The 22,512-nt window shown below is 40.8% G+C and overlaps 1 protein-coding gene and 1 long non-coding RNA gene across 7 annotated transcripts in view; one reads left to right on the plus strand and one right to left on the minus strand.

The window, feature by feature from the left end:
• The window catches only part of LOC128829877 (uncharacterized), a 91,615-nt gene extending 88,091 nt beyond the window's left edge, over positions 1-3,524 (minus strand). For both annotated transcript variants that reach the window (XR_008443500.1, XR_008443499.1), the window contains exon 1: positions 3,450-3,524. This is a non-coding gene — a long non-coding RNA (uncharacterized LOC128829877). The remainder of the gene's footprint in view (positions 1-3,449) is intronic.
• STARD13 (StAR related lipid transfer domain containing 13) overlaps positions 1-22,512 on the plus strand; it is a 442,897-nt gene that overhangs the window by 116,582 nt on the left and 303,803 nt on the right. For 4 of the 5 annotated variants that reach the window (XM_054015314.1, XM_054015313.1, XM_054015312.1 and 1 more), the window contains one exon: positions 14,230-14,376. The exons of the other annotated variant lie outside the window; for it this stretch is intronic. In XM_054015314.1, the coding sequence (XP_053871289.1) occupies positions 14,230-14,376 (147 nt within the window). The remainder of the gene's footprint in view (positions 1-14,229; positions 14,377-22,512) is intronic. 5 annotated transcript variants of the gene reach the window in all.

The following is a 22,512-nucleotide window of genomic DNA, read 5'->3' on the forward strand; positions in this document are numbered from 1 at the left end:
CATTCAGATCCTTAAGTATTGCACACATGGAAATGGCAGAATAGCTGAATCAAATTACCATAGGGATTTGAGAGTTTAGCCCTGAAACTGAGCAGAATCAATCTCTGTAGCTGTTAAGGCTTCTTTCCCACTTTGAACTTTAGGGTACAGATGTGGGGGCCTGCATGAAAACTTCTAAGCTTAACTACCAGCTTAGATCTGGTCCGCTGCCACCACTCCCAATGTGCTAATTCCCTTCCCTGGGTAGCCTTGAGAGACTCTTCACCAATTCCCTGGTGAATACAGATCCAAACCCCTGGGATCTGAAAACAAGGAGAAATTAACCATCCCCCCTCCTTTTTCCCAACCAACTCCCGGTGGATCAAGATCCAACCCCTTTGGATCTAAAAACAAGGAAAATCAATCAGGTTCTTAAAAAGAAGGCTTTTAATTAAAGAAAAAGGTAAAAATTATCTCTGTAAAATCAGGATGGAAAATAACTTTACAGGGTAATCAAACTTAAAGAACCCAGAGGAATCCCCTCTAGCCTTAGGTTCAAAGTTACAGCAAACAGAGGTAAATACCCTAGTAAAAGGTACATTTACAAGTTGAGAAAACAAAGATAAAACTAACACGCCTTGCCTGGCTGTTTACTTACAAGTTTGAAATATGAGAGACTTGTTCAGAAAGATTTGGAGAGCATGGATTGATGTCTGGTCCCTCTCAGTCCCAAGAGCGAACAACCCCCAAAAACAAAGAGCACAAACAAAAACCTTCCCCCCACCAAGATTTGAAAGTATATTGTCCCCTTATTGGTCCTTTGGGTCAGGTGTCAGCCAGGTTACCTGAGCTTCTTAACCCTTTACAGGTAAAAGGATTTTGGAGTCTCTGGCCAGGAGGGATTTTATAGTATTGTACACAGGAGGGCTGTTACCCTTTCCCTTATAGTTATGACAGTAGCCATAGTATTTGTTCTGACATCTCTCTTCAGTGCCATGAGGACAGTTTGCCCATTCAAGATATTATAGCTTTGATTTTCAGAAATGTGTGTGTAAGCAAAAGACCACTCAGACATATAAGTTGTCATTTCTGTGAGCAACTATCATGCTTATCTGAGAGCATTGGTTTGTAATTTTTTAATATATGGACACTAGGCTCCAAGTTGCTCATCGTGTACTTGGATGTGCAATTGCACATACACTTTTGAAAATCTGGTCCTGTCTTTAAATTACCTCTAAATCTTTCCAAGCTCTGCTTTTCTAGCAGCCATGAACATGAAGTATCTAAGAATGTTAATACAATTATCATCTATAGTGCTTTCCATCTGAAATTATTACAGTATAGTATTACAGTTGTACAGTACAACTAAAACTATTCTTCACCTTACTAGTCCTGGGGAAATTGTGTGTGAAAAATTAAAGTTTCAGTGACAAAAAATTAAAAAAATCTGCACACCATATTTTAAAATTCTGCATATTTGTCAAAACAACACAATATAATCACTCCAGTTTCAATTATTTTGGTAATTTATTTCAAAACACCTGTCAACAATACAGACAACAGCAAAAAAGATTCCCCCAGGAGTAGAGAGTTAAATAAACCCCTACAACAACCCAGTTCCAGTTAGGGGTGCTGGAGGTTGGGGGATGCTGCAGCAGGCTTTGTGGGGCACCCAGACACCTGCACTCCCATCCCCCCAGAGCCCATCTGCAGGGCACCCCCAAGCCCAGACACCCACACCCCCTTCTGCCCTGAGCCCAGCTACGGGGCACCCACACGCCAGCCAAACCTCACTACCTGATACTAGTAAGCTCCTTGGCCTCTGGCACTGGGATGCTCTTAGGGTCACACCTCCCCCCTTACAAAGCTGCAGGAGGGTTAGCCACTAGCTGACCCAGAGGGAGCAGTCATAGCCCTCTTTCCTAGGCAGGGCCCCTCCCACCATATTTTCTTTCCCTTTATAAAGAAACTTGTTTTGCCACCTTTGTCTGTTTACATAGGGTTACCATACGTCCGGATTTTCCCGGACATGTCCGGCTTTTGGGGGCTCAAATCCCCGTCCGGGGGGAAATCCCCAAAAGCCGGGCATGTCCGGGAAAATCGGGAGGGCTGGGTGGTGCTCGGCCGGGGCCGGCGGTGCGGGGCCGGGGGCATGGTGCCGGGCCGGGGTCCGGGCTGGGAGCCGGGTCGGCCGGGCCGGCGGGGAGCCGGGCCGGCGGGGAGCCGGGTCGGCCGGGCCCGCGGGGAGCCGGGCCGGCGGGGAGCCGGGTCGGCCGGGCGCGCGGGGAGCCGGGCCGGCGGGGAGCCGGGTTGGCCGGGCCGGCGGGGGGCCGGGTCGGCCGGGCCCGCGGGGGGCCGGGCCGGCGGGGGGCCGGGCCGGCGGGGGGCCGGGTCGGCCGGGCCCGCGGGGGGCCGGGCCGGCGGGGAGCCGGGTCGGCCGGGCCCGCGGGGAGCCGGGCCGCCGGGGAGCCGGGGTCCGGCAGTGCTGGGCGGGCCGGGGGTGGTGGGCCGGGGCCGGCACCCCAGGGCCCGAGCCGACCCAGGCTGGAGCCGCCGGGGGGGCTAGCCTGGGCTGCGCCTCCTCCCCCCCACACCCTCCTTACCTGCTTCAGGCTTCCCGCGAATCAAATGTTCGCGGGAAGCAGGGGAGGGGGCGGAGACTTTGGGGAGGGGGCGGGGTTGGGGAGGGGGTATGGGCGGGGCTGGGGGCGGGGGCGGGGGCCGTGGAGTGTCCTCCATTTGGAGGTACAGAATATGGTAACCCTAGTTTACAGTCTCCCAGAGATAATATCACAGCATAGCCATATTTTCTCTGAGTTGTTACAAACATTTTGCAGTGATGTTAATAACTAGTAGGGTGACCAGATGTCCTAATTTTATAGGGACAGTCCCGATATTTGGGGCTTTTTCTTACATAGACTCCTATTACCCCCAACCCCCATCCCGCTTTTTCACACTTGCTGTCTGGTCACCCTAATAACTAGTATCTTATTAGATTTCAAACAATGTATTTATGACATCATCTTTTAAATAAATATCAGGAGACCTGTGTGAGGTGCAGTATGCCAGGCCTGAGGAGTTGATGACCCGGAGTAGTGAACCACAAATGAGTCTTTATGTCACAGGCCCTAAGAACAATATGGTCGCTGCTGCTACTCCTGCTCCCTTTGAGAAGGGTAAAGGTGTTGGCAGTTTCTTACTTTCACATCCTCCGCCCCCAATACACAGCGGGGATCCTTGCTGCTACTTCACTGCAAGGAAGCCTCACTGGTTCATGTATCTGGGGTGGCGCCTCCCTGTTTCCTCCTCAACCCCCCCCCGCGCCCACACACACGACACAGAGCTGCCCCCCCCCCGCTGTGCCCGCTCCGTTCTCCCTTCCCCCCGGCTGGGGGCTTCTTCCGGCCGCGCCCTTCCCGCCCCCCGGGCTGGGGACTCCGCCCTGTCTCCGCGGCGCGGCGGTTCTTTACCGGAACGTTAGATCGCGCTCTAAGGTTGCAGCCGCTGTCTCACGAGACCGACCACCCGGTGGCGCTACATCCCCGCGAGACAGCGGCCTATAGCCACTCCTATCCCATGACGTCACCACGATGCGCGCGCGCGCAAACACTGATACGATGGGAAGAGGAACCAGAAACCCTAGGAAGTGCGCGCGCACCCGAAGAAGGGCGGTCCCGCCCTGCAATCGGAGGGATTGTATTCAAAATTATTTTACAGGGCTGGCTCGAGCCGGAGCTTTCTGGCCGCGCACGCGCGCTACAGTCTGGGAAATTACTGTTATTGTTTGAAGGAGATGCGCGCGCGGGGGAGGGGATCCGTTACAGACACTGTCGAACTAAGGCGCTCATGTGGAAACGGAGGGGCGGGGCTGTGCTGGGCTCCCGCCTTACTTGCCCAGAGCTCACGGGGAGTGGCAGTTACAGGCTGTCCCGCCCTCCCGCGTCCGTGTTGCGTTGCAGGCACCGGTCGCCAGGGCTCTCCCTCCGCCAGCTTTGGGGGAATCTGGTCACGGGGGAGGAACCGTAAGGGGGGGCGGCCCGTGCTAATGGCGGACTGGAGCCGCCCCGGCCTGTGGTAAAGCGGGGGGGACCTGGCTGCCCAGGCCTGTGTTAATGTTCCCGCCTTGCTTTCGCCTCTAGCCGCGTGCTGTTCAGAGGCCTGTAACCAGGCAGCACACACAAGTCCTTCCAACGTGTTTCACCCTGTGCGCCAGCCATTCTGTGGGCTGGGACCGCCCTGTTTTCAGATGACATTTCGCAACAGCCTCCTGGCAGGTCTCCGTTGTGGGTTTCACGTGGTGAGGAACGGGCTCCCTTTATGTTCATGCGCAACCCCCCATCGATAGACAAAAGTACTCCTGCAAAACCACATCCTCTCCGGCGGCTTTCACGTTTGAATGTCAGGCTAATTTCCAGCACAAGCTCCTGTGTCCATTGCACAGGGAGTGATGAACTCAGAGCACAAACTGGCAGTGACAGGGACTCAGTATTTGACCATGGACATGATCTCACCACCGCTAAACCTCAGATCTGTGACATGGAAATAATAATACCCACCTGTGAGCCTTCATTAAACTATGTTGGTAAAGGTCTTGGAGGTTCTCAAACACAAAGTACTCTAGAAGTGTGATGTATCATTATAATACATACATATAAATGCCTTTCCTGCTTATCTTTGATAAGATTTTTATAGGAAAAATGTTTTCAGTGGACATAAATTAATATAATAAACAAATAGTTCTGCTAGGTCTAAGTCCTGTTTTTTTTAACAACATTAATTTTCAATGGGCTGCTATTTATCTGCAAGACAACTTATTGCAATAAAAGTAATTGTTTGCAGTGTTGTAGGCATATTGATCTCAGGATACTAGAAAGATAAAGAAAACATTATCTAATATTTTACTGGACCAACTTCTGTTGGTGAGAGAGAGAAGCTTTTAACCTATACAGAAGAGCTCTGTGTACCCTGAAAGCTTGTCTCTTTCACCAACAGAAGTTGGTCCAATAAAAGATACTGCCTCAGGTTCACCCACCTTGTCTCTAATAAAAGTAATTGTCATTTGAAAGCCATTACTTGGTATTTAGTTGTTAAATAATGTTATGGGTGTGTAATAAATGCATATAAATTAGTGGATTCGGCACCTTTTTTGCAGCAGTTATACTTAGGTGTTACAAGACAGCGTTGGGCCTCTGTTACAGTAGGTCAACCTCACTGACTTCAGTGGAGTTATACTGGTGTGTAACAGAGGAGAATTCAGCCCACAGTATGTAAGATCAACCTGACCCCTCTCTTCTCCTAGACCTTTTTAACAGTATTTTTTTATATCTTTGTTAGTACTTTATTAAATTGGAACAGGACTGTGACATAGAGTTCAATAATGTGAAATAAATCAGAGATGTGTTAACGATTACAGTTATATATATTTAAGAACATTGTGAGAACCTTGTGTAATTATATGAATTGGTATGCAAAGTAATTACGTTTTATTCATTATTAACTCTGAGCTCTATCATTGTGGTACTTTTGTTTCTGTAAAAACTTCAAGAGACTTTTAAGCATATGTAATGTATTGTTTATCTTTTTTTCATGTGAATTGAAAGATATCAGTAGATAGTTAATTCAAAGCAGATATGTAGATCTATTTCAATGTATATTTGAACAGTCCTGAATCCCTTAAGTCCTTTCTTAGATGTTAACTGCATAAAATTCAGACTCTGACAACGTCAAAGCCTTACATGATCTCACCAACATCTTCTTTTTCTCTCTGTCTTGCTCCCTTTAACCCCTTTAGGTCTCCCAGTACTCTTCCCTTACATCTTCTCCTTCGCACTGCAGACAGTGTCAGACTTCTTTTCTGTCAAACATTCTCTTCTCCTTCATATCTAGGGTGACCATAGGTTCTGTTTTGGCGGGGACAGTCCCTTTTTTAAGCCCTTTCCCGGACATCCCAACTTTTTTGCAAAAAAAAAAATGGACATTGTCCTGTTTGCTCTTGCCGACTTGGCGTGTGGTGCAGAAGAGCATGCAGGGGAGGCAATCGGAGATGCCAGCCCCATGCAGGGTTCCAGTGACCTGCAACAGCCTCGCGCAGGGGGCGAGCTCAGGTGAGTGGCTAGGAGTGTCTCATTTTCCTTTTGTGAAATATGGTCACCCTATTCATAGCCCTCAACCTCAAGAATTTTTCCTTCACTTGTTTTCTCACTATTAAACTTTGCATGCTGCCTCTTTACTGATTTGTTTACCTTTATATTTTCTTCTAAATTTTAGATTGCAAGATCTTGAGGGTAAGGAATGTATTTGGTAGGGCACTGTGAATATTTGTGATCCTATAGAAATATTAAGAATAATTTGTATGCTGCAAATATTATAATATATACTTAGTAAGAAATAGATTCTAAAGCACTAACGATTATTAGGAAACCATCAGTAAACTACCACAGACCTTTTCAAACTAGGATTTGTCTGTAAAGTACTTTAATCAAATATAAACCTCAGAATAGGCTTTCCTCTTTTCATCTTGTAACTTATAGTGTCTTATCTTTCTTCATAGCATGAAGAAGGCCCAACAACAGTATTGGCATCTCTTTACTTATTTTCTATTTATATGTAGTATTTTGTAAATTACATTTTTATAAATGTTGTAGACAGCACATAAATGCAATATTAGTTGTATTCCAAGAAACGGTCAATAATTGAAATAATTGCTATTCCAATTTTCTTGCAATCTGCACTATTTCATACTTATATAAGATTTTTTTATGCAACTGAGACAGTTATATAGATGTATATAAGAGCAATATTTTCAGAACAAAAATCTAATAATACAGTTCCTTACAAGGAGTGTGGGGGGCAGTCTTTAAAGGTATTTAGGCAGCTGAAGATACAAATAGTGGGATATTAAAAAGTGCTTAGGCACTTAACTCTGATTGTCAGTGCCTAAATACCTTTAAAAATCTGACCTGGAGTATTTTGATTGAAGTGTTGACCCTTCAGGGATATTTTTGGGAAAATGGCAAAACTTTGCTTCTGCCTGATTTGTTTGTATTCGTTTTCTCTGATTTTTTTTCTAGGGCGTGGAATACAAAGCTATTTGCTGATATGTTGGTTCTTCAATTTCTATCTTTAGTACAAGGGAAATCTTGTCTTTACATCTAGAAAGACACATCATGAAGATAGGAAACATGGCACTTCCTATTTACTAACCTAACCAGAAACCAAAATGTGAGACACTTTACTGCATAACCTGTTTGTACCATTTTACCAGTTTTACACCAGAAGGAACTGTATATAGCATGAAGCTATAACGTCTCAGCTTGTGGAGTCATTAGCTCTTACAAGTTATGCATGGTTCGCTGATCACTGTTTGGAGCAGAGATTACCAAGAAAAATGTTCAGGTTCGTTTCCTTGTCAGTATATCTCTTCCATTGCTAGTGCTCATTGGAGGCAGAGGACCAAATGGTCCACTGAGGTACACCTATGAAAAAATGGTGTAACCGAATGAAGACTCAGTCCCTTGATGCTTATCATCAGGTAAAAATAGAAAATCATGGCTAATGGATTGTTCCAAGTTCACTCTGGTTGTTTTTGCTGACCTGCATAGGCAGCAAAGCAATAAAACTGGAGGTAACCTTGTGAGCTCCAAATTTGTCATTTAGTTGCATGAGTAAAGCATTCATAAATAGTAAATATAGTGAACATCTATAATATTGCTGCACAGAGTTCAATGATACATTGTGTTAATATTTTCATTTGATAATATGGGGATTTTAAAACTCTTAAGTCAACATCTGATTGTTAAAAAAATCAGGATAAATCCTTAGTATTTTTATATTGGGGAAAGGGCTAGGATTGCAGCAGCACTACTGGTACAAATACTTTCCCCCTCTCCACTTTCCCCCCCTGTATTTGGGGCTAATAGTATCCAAATCATGCTTATGTTTGTTGTGGAAGATTTGGCAAAAATCTGTTATCTCAGACCTCACATACTGAATCACAGAAGAGCCAAAGAATATGTTTTTTAATTTCTATGCTTGGCCCTCCATTAAGCTGTATTTATGGTCACTGGAAGATATACATGTCAGAAAAAGCAATAGAGGTTGCAGCATTTTATAGTGTGCATGTCAAAGAGCAAAAAGGGGGAGGAATAGCTCAGTGGTTTGAGCATTAGCCTGCTAAACCCAGGGTTGTGAGCTCAATCCTTGAGGGGGCCACTTAGGGATCTGGGGCAAAAATCAGTACTTGGTCCTTCTAGTGAAGGCAGGGGGCTGGACTCAACTCAATGACCTTTTTAGGTCCATTCCAGTTCTATGAGATAGGTATATCTCCATATATAAAAGTTAAAAAAATTGGTAGGGGGTAGGTGAGATTGGGCTAAGTGGAATCTTCTTAATGTAAATGAGTCACCTACCTATGTACTCCCCTATTTGGCCTTACTCTTGCTATCAGGCAGGAATAATGTGGTGGCTGCTGAACAGTACTCTCACTAGTGCAGGATTGGATTCTCTTGTCCTCATAACTTTTTGCCTTATGTTTAAGTACTGCACACCTATGTTATGCAGGATCAAGCCCAAATGTTCACCACATGCTGACTGAGTAGCCTGATGTTCAGAATTGAATAACTTCCAAAATATGGTGCTCTCTTCAAAATTCCAGTCACCAGTGATTGCTGAAATCTAATGAACAATCATGATTTGAAGTTAGTAAATCTCTTATGGAGATATAACAAACAAAGCATTTTATAATCAGAGAAAATGCTGAAATTTGTACTTTGGTATTTTCAAATGGGCTTGGACGGTTCACCTTAAATTTAGAATCAAACATCTGTGCTGAGCTTTCTCTTTCTCACATCCTTGCACTCCCGTACACACCTTCTTACCTTCTTTGTATGCACATTTCTAATCTGATAATTTTAGAAGGGTAGCAAAAAATATCAAGGAATATTTACAGATATGGTATACAAAACTGAAAAGTCATGGTTAAGGCTGCAGTTAAGACCATAACAGAGAAATGTACCTTAATATTATTTTGGCATAATATGTGTATAGTAATCCTTTTTGGAGGAGAATGCTACACATTAGTTACTACTCTTAAATGTAAATAACTAATGTAATTGTGTGTTATGCATAAAAGTTCCCTTTAGAAATCTGTTATGCTCAATATGGAAGTAGGGCTGTCAAGTGATTAAAAAAATTAATCGTGATTAATCACACGATTAATCACACTGTTAAACAATAATAGAATACCATTTATTTAAATATTTTTGGATGTTTTCTACATTTTAAAATACTGATTTCAATTACAATACAGACTACGTCTACAGTGCTCACTTTATATTTATTTTTTATTACAAATATTTGCACTGTAAAAAAACAAAAAAAATAGTATTTTTCAATTCACCTAATACAAGTACAAAGCAATCTCTTTATCATGAAAGTTGAACTTACAAATGTAGAATTACAAAAAAACAGCATTCAAAAATTAAACAATGTAAAACATTAGACCCTACAAGTCCACTCAGTCCTACTTCAGCCAATTGCTCAGACAAACAAGTTTGGTTGCAATTTGCAGGAGATAATGCTGCCCGCTTCTTGTTTACAATGTCACCTGAAAGTCAGAACAGGTGTTTGCATGGCACAGTTGTAGCTGGCATCGCAAGATATTTATGTGCCTGATGCATTAAAGATGTTTAGCATATCTGGCACGTAAATACCTTGCAACACCGGCTACAAAAGTGCCTTGCAGACTCCTGTTCTCACTTTCAGGTTACATTGTAAATAAGAAGCAAGCAGCAGTATCTCCCATAAATATAAACAAATTTGTTTGTCTTAGCGATTGGCTCAACAAAAAGTAGGACTGAGTGGACTTGTAGTTTCTAAAGTTTTACGTTGTTTTGTTTTTGAGTGCAGTTGTGTAACAAAAAAAACTATATTTGTAAATTACACTTTCATGATAAAGAGATTGCACTACAGTACTTAAATGAGGTGAATTGAAAAATGCCATTTCTTTTGTTTATCATTTTTACAGTGCAAATATTTGTAATAAAAAATAATATAAAGTGAGCACTGTGCATTTTGTATTCTGTGTTGTAATAGAAATTGATATATTTGAAAATGTAGAAAAACATCCAAAATATTTAATAAATTTAAATTGGTATTCTATTGTTTAACAGTGTGATTAATTGCAATTAACTTTTTTGAGTTAATCACGTGAATTAACTGCGATTATTTGACAGTCCTATATGGCAGGTGTAAATATACAACTATTTTGAGCATAAGAGAATGCATTGTAGCCCCAATTACTCAGAAAATGGTCATAAAACATCCTCTCTGGGTCTGGTCCTGCTGTCTTCTTGCGGGCAAAACTGCTGCTACTGATTGCAGGGTTGGATTGTATCTTTATACAAAACTCCCTTTGAGAATCTGGGGAATGCGTGAGTGAAACAAGAGGCAAATGTGGTATTGAGTCAGTGGAATACTTTCAGTAAGTCATTTATTTGGGATTTTCTCCATAGATCAGAGAGAATTTGTCCTTGAATGTATGTTTATATATATGTATATGTAAAAATACAAGACACACACACACACATAGAATATGGCATTGGTGGTTTTGATCTAGGGTTCAGTAATTTATTTTATTAGTGAATGACTACATAGTTATACATTACAATTACATTAAAACAATTGGCTTATTGAAATTGTCTGAACTGAAAAACACGAGACAGCAATAAAATCTAGAATTGTGCAACCTTCCCATAACCCCAATGCATGTATGGCTCAAATTGAAAGGCTTTCTAATTTGAGTATGTGATGAGATCTGGCTGCAAGGGTAACCCTGACCTTGGCATATTCTATAAGAACTTACTCATTTCTGCCACATTCCTTCAGTTTAAGTTTAGATTTGCTGGCAGCCATCATGCCTATTGCAACAAGCTTCGCATGCAAAATATTGAAACAAATGTGCCTTTTATCACAGATGTTTTTGCTGAATAGGATTACTGAAGAAAACTAAGAAGCCGCAAAACAGGGTGCAGAACCTTTTCTGTCCCAGAGGCATAAACTGACATACTGAATGTCTGGAATGTATTTACTTCTCATTCTGAGAAAAGAACAAATTGTTTTGTAGATTATGGGAAAAATGCTTGTGCCTTCATTTCCACCTGTGCATTCTCACAGATTGCAATAGCGTTCTATGTGTGCAAGTGAGCACAGAATGTAGTCTTATATGTTTAATGTTTCCTAGATTAGATTCACTTACTGTTCAAAAAAAGACCTCAAACCGGCGTTGATCTCTGTTAGGAGACAACAGGCTGTAACTATGTTTTATGTTTGGTTGATTATCCAATATGTCTCACTAAATTTGGTGCAGTCAGGTTAATTCTACATATGTAGTAACTGTAACTTCCTGAAGCATAATAATAAATTGGTAGTCTTCTGTTCTCTGATTATGGTTTTATGTTAATCAGCTATTGGTAATTGTTGAATAAATACAAAGACGTATTGATTCAAGAGGTAAATACTTACCAAGACAAAGGCAAGGTTGATACTTTCCTCCCAGGACAATAAATCTTGTTTTCTGCCACATTAATTAATATATTGGCTATTGTGACATACATTTAGAATATCTTAATAAGAAATATCTGTAAAATCTTACTCGCTCTCTTTTATGGACCGGAACCTCAAAAGTAGAGCACTTTTTTTTCTCTCTCACTAACTTTCCAAAAGAGAGATTAGAGTCCCAGAAAAAAAACATTTTATTCTTAAGAGGTAAGTAATATTTTTTCTGGATTTCTAATTGAATCTTTGCATGTTTGTCACCTGGATGGTCAATATAGTCTTCATAGAACTCATTGAGGTCAGACACAATTTACTCATTCCTGTATGTAAACTGACTCATTAGCATTGTCCCATATTTGATTACCACCTACATTGGAGGAAGAAAATTTTTATAAAATTGTTTTGTCAAGTTATATCTCAATAATGATGTCTAGAAACTTCAGATTGGATTTTTCCATTAGATTTTGGTAGACTAAATGTGTTTTTTGTTTTTACTTGTTCGAGGCATTTTGAAGAAAATATTCACCCTTTCCTTAGTTTTGTAAAGATAAAGTTATCAAGATGCAAAAATTCAGTAAAATGCAAGACCTTTACTTTGATTTAGAAATTGACATTACAGAAGTACCAAATATTGACACTATATCTTGTATAAGACCGCCTCACTCAAACAGAACGTGGCATGACAATTTCTTTTTTGTAGCGTCTCTTTCTGCGTAATGTATATTTATTGTGCTTGTCCCTAAAAACAATATAAAAAGTTTTGTAAAATACAATAAAGAATAATATAGGCATATATCCAAGTAATGTAATTTTGAATAGATACAAATCTGATCTTCACTACAGTTTAGGACTTTTGACAGCACTCCTGGAAAAAACATTCACTGTTATGAATAATAAAAATACTATGTTTGGAAAAAATAGTGACATTATGTCCAATTTTCTGTTCTCTGAAGCCAATGCTAAATAAATACAAATAAAGCCAAAACTATCTCCCTAAGTAAGGAAGCATGGTTTTCTTGTTCAGACACACGACTGGGAGTCTGAAGAGCTGAGGCATTATTCTTCTATCCCTTATTCTGGGGCAAATCAGGAGTAACTCCATTAGGGACAAGGTAGTTACAGTGGTGTAATACTGGTGTAAGATGAGAATTATTCTCCTAGATTCTATTTCTGCCTGTCTTGTGTGATTGTGAGCAAGTTACTGTCCTCTCTGTGTCCCAATTTCCAGCCCCCACAAAGGAAATGATTCAGCAAGAGGATATATAAAATGGGAATAATAATACTTACCTAGCACACAGGGATGTTATGTGGCTTGGAACTTTAATGTTTGTAAGGTACTTTGAGCTCTTTGGAAGGACAGTGCTATTTTGTTGCAAAGTAATGTTAGTAATGTTAATATTAGTGTGCAAAGTCTATTAAAATTGATTTGTGAAATTATTTTTATATGAAAATATATATAGCCAAAGTAACCTGGGTGAAAGAAGAATAAACCAAAGCAGCTCAAGATAGGGAATAGTTGCACTATCCAGAAAGGGCTGGCTTTGATGACGAGGGAATCCTTCAGCTGCAATTGCTGTGATTCTTGTGGCCTCATATTTAGAAATGTTTCACATAACTAACAATTTGAACATAGAAGAACAGGAGCTAGTTCCTCGGGTCTAAAATCCATCACTTTTGCATTGCCGCAGCTTCCTAATCTGGTGGCCAAGAGCCCAATTTGCCCCCTTCCCCCCCCCCCAATTAAGAGTAACCTCAGAGCAGGTCTAATTTGTGCTCAGTTTCATATTCTCCCTAAAGGTCATTCTGGCATTTGGCATTCAGTGAAGTGCAATAGCCCTCTAGCCATGCCCCCTTCACTTGTGTGAGTTATAATGCTAGTGTTTGATGGTGTGAGTTACTTTTTATAGGCATCTGGGAAGAAGTGGGCCTTTAGGAGTGATTTGAATGAGAGGGAGGGAGGGAGACATGGTGCTCTTGGGATTTAGAGTCATTGCATGTATAGGAAGATGGCTGAAGAGGAATAAGCAGAGGGGTTTGAATGGGGATGATGTGGTTCAATAGATGTCCAAAGATAACAATTTTATCAGCTGTGCTTTGATGGATTAAAGACTCCCACATGGAAAGAAACAATATATATATCAGGGAGGAGGTTGCAATAATCAAGGCAGAAAATCAACAGGAAGTAGAGTAGTGTTTTGACCAGACAGAATTTCAAATTGATCTGAAGGAAAAAGCAGCAAGATTTGATGATAGCCTGGATGTATAGTAGGAGGGAAAGTAAGGAATTCAGGATGACCCTCAAAGTTATGAGTCTAAGTGACGAAGAGAATGGGGATGTTGTCCACTCTGATGGAGAACGTTGGAAATAGAAAAGGTTTTAGAAATAATAAGGTTCTTCTGGGGCATTCTGAGCTTGAACTGACAATGGATCATCCCGGATGATATGTCAGAGACACATTTGGATGTGCACAACTGGATGGAGTGTGACTGGTCAGATATAAAGAGCATCTAACGTGTGTCAACAGGATAGAAAAGATAGTTGAAGCCTTCTAAGTAGATGAGGTCAACCCAGGATAGGTAGAGAGTTGATCATCCAGACTTTGTTGGGTTTTTTTGGAGTGTAGTTTAAAAACAAATCTACAAATCATGAAGAGCTTTAATGTTTTCAGACTTCATGCGTGTTTGGTTTTCTTTTAGACCCAACCAGAAAAAGGATCTGAGTGGTCAGACTCTATGTCATCTCTCATGAAGAAACTGGAACAATTGAATTTAGATATTGAAGAGGCTCTCAGTGCTGGCTCTTCTCCTTCCAGCACTCCTTCTACCAAAAAGCGCAAACAGTCGGTAAGAATGCACTCCCCATTTACAGAATGTGACAGATTTTTAAAACCTTGTAATTAGCTTTTAGTCAAGGAGGGGTGTTCAGATCCAGACCAAATTTAGGCTGTTTTGGATATTAGGTTCAAGGATGATTCAGGCTACAGCTCAAGTTCTCAGGCTATTGCAGCCCAAATTGGCAGAAATCTCATGTGATCCCTATTCTTTCTGCTTTCATGGGCTGGATTAATCATTCCAGTCCCCTCTATAGAGGTGGGTTCAGAGTCAGATGTATCAATATGGACACACTTCCCTAATTAAGGGGTTTGAATCTGAGGTTTTGATTCAAGCCCTCCTGCACTTGTAATAGTTTTTGTACAGATCTAACAGCAAGGGAGATAATATCTATCTTTATTAGGGGTAGAATTAGTCTTTGGTTTTTATTTGACTTGAGTAGTATTTTGTTAATATCTGTATGAATATTGTTATGGCAGGTGTCATTATGTGGTGCTGTTACACATAGTTTCCCAAGTTTTTTCTTAGTGTGTGAGCATATGTTCAGTCTTTGGAAGACATGCTGTATTGTTTCTTAGTTAGGGAAGATTCTGCATAGAGGCAGGTCATTGGAGAGGGAGCTGAGGAAGTAGCAGGAGAGTCTGATCTGATTAGAGTCAATTCTTGAGGCAGAATTGGTCTGTGGGATCTGGGCATTGGTGTTGGGCTGAGATGCCTGAAGGGTTTGACTGCATGCTCTTTGTAACCATGCCTCCTATTCTCTGCCCGTGGCCTATGATAGTTTAGTCTCCCTGGGAGCTGTAATATTTTGGTCTAATTTTGTTTGTTGGGTTTAGTGTCCGGGTGCTGGGTGGCATTGGTAGCCTGTGATATACAGGACATCAGACTAGATGATTTGGTGGTTGACAGTACAAGTTTTCTTATGTAAACAATAAAAAAGAGGGTGTCAGATGTACAAACATAAGAGAATGCAGTAGAATCAAAGCAGTGTACAGTAGGTGTTGATATCTACACAGTGAGCTGATGATATGCTTCTCAGCTCAAGGTGACATACTCGTGCTAGCTCTCCTCTAGCTAGCAGGTGAAAAATAGAGTGTAGCCACAGGAGTGTGAGTGGCGGGATGGGCTAGCTGTCCTGAGTACATGCCTAGGGTCTTGGATAGGCAGATACTCAGGCAGCTAGCCCATCCCACAACTCACACTTCCTCAGCTACATTCTATTTTTCATTTACTAGCTAGATGAGAGCTAGCACAAGTATTTCTCCTTGAGCTGGGAATCACAACCCAAGCTCAAAATGTAGACATACCCTGTGTTACAGTAAGGAAACATGCTGTTATTTTAAGTTGCATATGTAATTTATCCTTAACTGTTCATCCCACTTGGTCCCTGTTTCTTCAAAGAGATCTGTTAATTTAATATAGGCAGTAATTTGTTCTATATCCATTAAATATGTTATTCTTCTCATCTACATTTATGTCTTAATGCTAATTTAATTATTTCTGCTAGTTGTGTAATCTTTTGCTTCTGTAATGGAAACTGTGTGGCAGATCGATTGTGGATACTTCATGTATTTCACTCTTCTTTTGATTGCATAAATTCTGTGAGAGGCAAGTAGCTGGAATGATGCTAGTAAAGAAATGTTTTGAGAAAAGTAAGTAAGTGAATGCAGACAATGAGGCATCTCAGAGCTGTGATGGTTGGGACGGGGTCATTTGATGATGATGGATGGATATGCAGTATACTGTTCAGGAGCTGAGAAAATGAGAGAAAATAGGATTGCATTTACCCTATCCAAGGAGACATGAGTGTGTGTGCTTGGATATAACTCAGTCAGCAATAGAATCATTACAATTTGCCTTTGAGCAAAGCCAGTCAATATGTCAGCTATACAGGTTTACACTCCTGCTACAGCAGCGGATGACTGCACACTTGATTAGTTTTATTAATGGCTTGAAGAGACATTCATTGAAATACTAAGTAAACAAAGATATCCTTGTAATTGGGGACCTGAACGAGACAATGAGAACTTACACTTCTAATAAAGAAGTAAAGGGAAACAGTGGTCTTGTTTACAAAATGAGAGAGGAAGGTGTTTAGTGGAATTTTGCTGCTCTAATTAGTTTGTCATTACAAACACCATTTTCTCCCAACATTGTAGACATTTACACACATCGAGATCACCAAATCAACTATGTAATAAAACAAAGACAAGGTGAGTCAGGAAAGATCTTTTGTTGGACCAACTTCGGCTGGTGAAGGAAACAAGCTTTCGAGCTATGCACGGCTCTTCTTCAGGTCTGGGAAAGATACTCATATGACAGGTCTACGATTAAAATGCTGCATCAGCACAGCTATGCTGCTGTAGCGCTTAAGCGAAGACTCTCCTATGCCGATGGGAGAGCTGCTCCTGTCGGCATAGTTAATCCACCTCCATTCATTGAAAAATTCTTAACCAGCTCTAATTTTAAAGTTCTTACAGTTTTTTCATCATTAAGTTTTTCCTTTTGTATCTTCATTTCTTTCTCCTCATCATTTTGATCTGCATGTTCCTATCTTTTTCTCTTGTTTTTCCTGTGTCCCTCCCAATCTTTCTACCTTTCCCCTCTTTGGATGTGTCTATTTTCTGATGTGACAATGCTAAAAATATCAGGGAAACTGAACAAGGAGTTTTACTAGAATAAGGAAAACAATATTATCTCTAAAGGTAATCTGTTTCTCTTTACTTCGCTGTAGAGCCTTTCCCCAGCTGCCCTCCCCCCCATCTCTCCTGCCCAGATTTAAAGGAACACATAAAATCATATTTCCCTCACCCTTTTTGCTGGTTACCTCCAGCTCCCATACTCCCATCTCCCATTGTACTTGCCCAGTCTCTTCAACAGTCTTCAAGCCATTGAGAGATAGAGTATAAGGATGAAGTAGATACCCTGGCAATGGGCCAGCTATGTAAACGGGAGAAGCTATCCCAACTGACATAGCGCTGTCCACACTGGGGGTTAGGTCGGTATAACTATGTTGCTAAGGGCTATGGATTTTTGTAGTTAACTGATATAAGTCTATAGTGTAGACCTGGTCATAATCTCACAGCTAAATAAAAGGTGGAACAGATTGTTTAGTATAAATAGTTAACACATAAGAGACCTTTTAAAGTGAAGTGGCCAGTTAACACCTATGCAGTCATAACACAAAAGAGGTGGATTAATAGGTTACAGATTGTTGTAATAAGCCATAAATCCAGTGTCTTTGTTTAGACCATGATTTTTAGTGTCCAGCAAAGTTATGAATTTAAGCTCCCAAGCTCATCTGTTGATGGTGTTGTGATGGTTTCCTTGAAGACAAGGACTCAGAGGTCAGATATGGAATGATTGTTTTGTGAAAAGGGTTTGCCCTTGGGTGATATGTAGAGCATTGCAAATTTGCGGATGTCCGTGGACCACGTTTGCAGATCAGGGATGGATGCGGATCCAAATTTTATATCTAGAGCCCTGCAAATCAGTAGATATCCCCTTTTTATCCACGGATCATGTTTGCGGATCAGATGTGGATACAAATTTTGTATCCACTTGGGTCTCTAGTGATCAGGTGTTTGTCTTTTATCATTTTTCTATGATATCATCCATGGACAAACACTTTACACAAAATGATCACTCCATACCTGACATTTCAGTACTCCCCCTCAAAGGAAACCTGAACAACCTGCATTGTCATCAGTGAAAACATGCAACACCCTGAATAAACTTAGAGACAAAATGGAAACTATCATGCTTGAAGGCACCAAAGCACCCAATCCAAAAGGTCAGTGTTGGCTGGTGAAAAAATGACGCAGAGTGAAAGAGAATGGCTTGGACACTGAAAAATGTAGGGGAGAGCAGAAGGAACTGAACAGACAGATCCAAAGTTAGACTAGACAAGACAAAAGTGAATACATAAGGGCAAAATGCACAGAACTTGAGAATTAAAGACAAATAATACAAAAGGTATGTTCACAGTGGTCAGAGTTCTTTCCGAAAAGTTCTCTGCAATCAAACATAAAAGATCATGATGGCAAAGTCCTCACTGAAGATGATGTAATCAAATGCTGGTGAAGAGATTACTGTGCCAATCAAAGCCATTTGCAATACAGCACGAGAGGAGAGAATATGGAAAGGAGAGTATGAAACAGGAGCCATCAATCCTGCAAGAGAAAGTGGTGCATGCTGTTATGAAAATGAAGCCTGTGAAAACAGCAGGGGTAGACAGCGTACCAGCAGAATTGTTAAGTGATTTGGTGACTGTGGTATTGATCTCACATTATTCCTGAGGGCATTCTGCGCCAAAAATTTAAAAATTCTGTGCACAATATTTTACAATTCTGCACATTTTATTTGTCAAATAAATATGGAGGCTCCTGCATGGCATTGGGGAGCACAGGCCACTGGTTGCACAGAGATGGGAGATCACTGTGCAGCTTCCCCTCCGCCCTCTTATAGGGCCAGCTATGGCCTGATTGGGGCATGGCACCACCTGTGGCTGCTTCCCCCAGTAAGCCTAGCTTCCCCCCGCCACAGCCCTCTCCCAGGGCTGTTTTAAGCCCTTCAGGGCAGGAGCGGGGTGACTACCCCACTACAGTCACTTACACCAAAATAATCACACAATATTCAGGTTGCTTCCAATCCCCAGAGACTAGTCATTTACCCCAGGTCAACCGATACCCTAGATCTTACACCAAAGCAATGCAATAGTCAATCCTGTAATAAACTATCTAAAGGGTTATTAGCTAGGAAAAAGAGATGAGTTATTTACAGGTTAAAGCAAACAAACATATACACACAAATGAGTTATTGGCTGTTACTCTGAAACCTAAATCCTGAGAGTGATAGAGTTGTAGTGAACTGTCAGTTCAAAGTGTCTTTCAGGGCAGACCCAGGAGATAACCCCTGGGGATCTCTGGCTTCAGTTTGGTGTCTCTGGCCTTGTGAGAGTTCAAACAGTAAAGAGATGGAAAGTTTTCCTGTGATTTTGTTTTATTTCCTTCATTCAGCTTCCAAGTCCACAGGACGAGCTTCCTTGCACTGGTAGCATTTCCAAGGTGCAATAGGGCCATTATCAAGGCCTTTGTGTTGCAATGTTCCTTGATGGCCCGTGTGATTTTGATAGTCCTTCTGGGTCGGGGGTGGAGACAACAATTTCCTTGCCTGTGTTCATAAATTCACAGCAAACATTTTTAAAGTTATAAAGCAAAACTTACATATTTTCTTATAGCATGGAATATTGCCATTACAAGTGAGATTAATGCATGCAGCAACTTAAAAGCATTTCATGGAGTCTAAATACTAAGTACATGTTTATAAGAATAATACCTATTTTGAGCAAAACTAACACACAGGTAAACTGGTCTGGTCTCCAGCTATGAGGTTGTCAGTTCTTAGCTAATGCCTGCAGCCTGGGCAAGAGCTGGCATCTGGCCTGCTCATGTCACATGCTGAATATTGGCAGACGTGGGGATTCTCATTGAACTCATTCGCAAGTCTCTAGCATCTGCAACGCAGGTGACAGCAAGTGATTTTTCACTGAGCAGGGTGTGAGACAAGCGTGTTTTCTGTCCCCAGCCTTTTCAACATGTACACAGAAATTATTATGAGACAAGACCTAGAAGTTTATGACAAATGGTAGGAGCTGAAATTTCTGTTGGTGGACACCTCTTAACCAATGTCAGCTATGCCAATGATGTGACACTCTTTGCTATGACTGATGCAGTTCAACAAAAGTTGGAGTGTGTAAAAACGGGTGAGGATTATGGACTATCCCTGAATCAGGCAGAAATGAAATGCATGCATGTTGACACAATTAACAAAAACAAGAAGCAAATGGACATCACAATTAATGGTCAGGTAGTAGAGGCAGTAGATGAATTCAGTTACCTGAGATCCTATCCAACAAAGAGCCTGTTCCGAAGAAATTGGCAGAAATCTAGGAATGATTTGGCCTCCCTTGTGAAAGTTTGGGAAAACCATGGCATCTTGAAATGTACAAAGGTTTAATTGGTAAAAACTTTAATTTTTTCCATTGCAACTTATGCATGTGGATCGTGGGGAATTTATGGTGCTGACAAGAGAAAATCGAAGCCTTTGAGATGTGGTGTTGACAAAGATGCTTGCATATCTCTTGGACTGAAAAAAAAAGACAAATGCTTGTGTTAGAAATATTACTATAGAGAAACAGACCCTGGTGTCTGAAATCAACAGGTGCAAACTTATGTTCGTTGGTCACATCAGGCATAGAGGGTGAGAAAATTATCATGGAAGGAATGGTGGTGGGTCATCGTAGTGGGGGCGACGACCAGCGAGGAGATGGATAGATGGTGTGCAGCAGATCCCTGGGAGGGCAGCTGCTGAGAGCTTGAAGCTAGTGATGGATTGAGAAAGCTTCTGAAAATTCCACTATGATGTTACAAATATTCAGACATAAATAAACTGATTTTACTTACTTAATGGGGCAAATCACAAATACAAGATCTCAGAGGCAGGTGACTATACTGTATACATAACAGCATATTTGTTGGAGCGGCTAGTCTGAAGTTTGCTCTCTTGAAGAAGTGGAACATTTTTAACAAATGACAGAACATTTATTTTGCACAGCAGATGTTGTCTCAGGAGTATAGTTCATGATATGATCATGTAGTTGAATCAGGCCACTGTTTTGTGAAGTGTATTTATCTGTTAATTGAAGAACTCTGTGATTGTTTGTGATTCTCTAGGTCTTCCTTTCTCACATATATATTTCATGAATAATACTCTGTTACATCGAATTTTTGTGTGGGAGAAGTAAATCTTACCATATATAGAAAACAATACACACTGCTAATGAATTATATGTAGGATCACGGGGGATGAAATGGTTAGCAGCATTTTTCAGCGCTGACCATATTTACATGAGGATTTATATGTAAACTATGTTCTAAAAATTTAAAATTATTTTAAAAAAGAAAATGTTAACAATTTTTCATTTGTCATGCCCTGTTTTGCATCTGTGCAAGCTGCAAGTTGCTGTTAGTCAGTTTCACATGGGGAAATGGCACAGGGAATAGGACTCAGAGTCTGATCAATAGAAGTATGAGGGGAGGGAAAAAAGTTCACCAGGCATCACATTCTTTGCTGAAAAATTTTCTCTCAGACCCTTTTATTTTTTACATGCTGCAAGTACCACCACTCAAAAATGGTCTAGCTTTCAGCTGAAAGTTCACTAGTTTTGGAAAACTGCAATTAGTAGTACAGCTGCTCTAAAACTTGTACATATTCCCCCTGGAAAATATTTTTCAGCATTTCCTACATTTGTACATGAAGTATAACATTAGTGGAAGATACTGTGGATAACAAAACAGCAGCAAAGAAGTTTTGCTGTGCACAGTATCTTCCACTACTGCTGAAACAATTTGTCTAGTTTCCATGTTATTTCCAATATCTTGTGTTTTAGTAGAAAAAAACACCAGATTTGAGAACTGTGAATCCCATCTGTGAGTTTGTATAGACTCATATCAGTCATGAATATAGTACTGATATAGGAGAAACAGAAAAAATATATAAATAATACTGTCTGATTTTAATTTCACAGATAGAATTTTCAATAAAACAAAACTCTGCCTTCAAATTACATATTTTTCTTAATTCTCTCAAAATGACAATGCATTAAACACTAAATTCTGGTCCGTTGTTGGCTTTCATTGCTCCAACCCTACAACACACCACCCTCCAGCCCCACAAATGTACCAGAGGAAATAATCCATTACTGGCTTAGACTAGCAGTAGGTTACTGCCCCCTAAAGCCAGTGGGGAGCCAGAGAATGAGCTGATTTTAAGACTCAGTTCTCTCCTAACTTTGTTCTTGGTGCAGTATAGCTACGTGCTACCCCTACTTATAAGCTGAAAGTAAACTCTCTATCTGGCCCTTAATGAATAACTATAGCAAATAGCATTTTAAATAAAAATATATATGTATTTCACATATAGTTTTAAAACTATCAAAATCAACCAAATGTGGATTGTATATTAATTATTTATAAACACAAATAACTTTATTTTCATTGCAAAAATACAATTGTTGCTGCAGTATTGAAGATGCAGAGTTAAAATAATAAATCAGGAAATGGAAATCTTTAGATTATAGCAATTCAT

Source organism: Malaclemys terrapin, chromosome 1 (assembly GCF_027887155.1).
Source record: "Malaclemys terrapin pileata isolate rMalTer1 chromosome 1, rMalTer1.hap1, whole genome shotgun sequence".
NCBI classification, from domain to species: domain Eukaryota; kingdom Metazoa; phylum Chordata; order Testudines; family Emydidae; genus Malaclemys; species Malaclemys terrapin.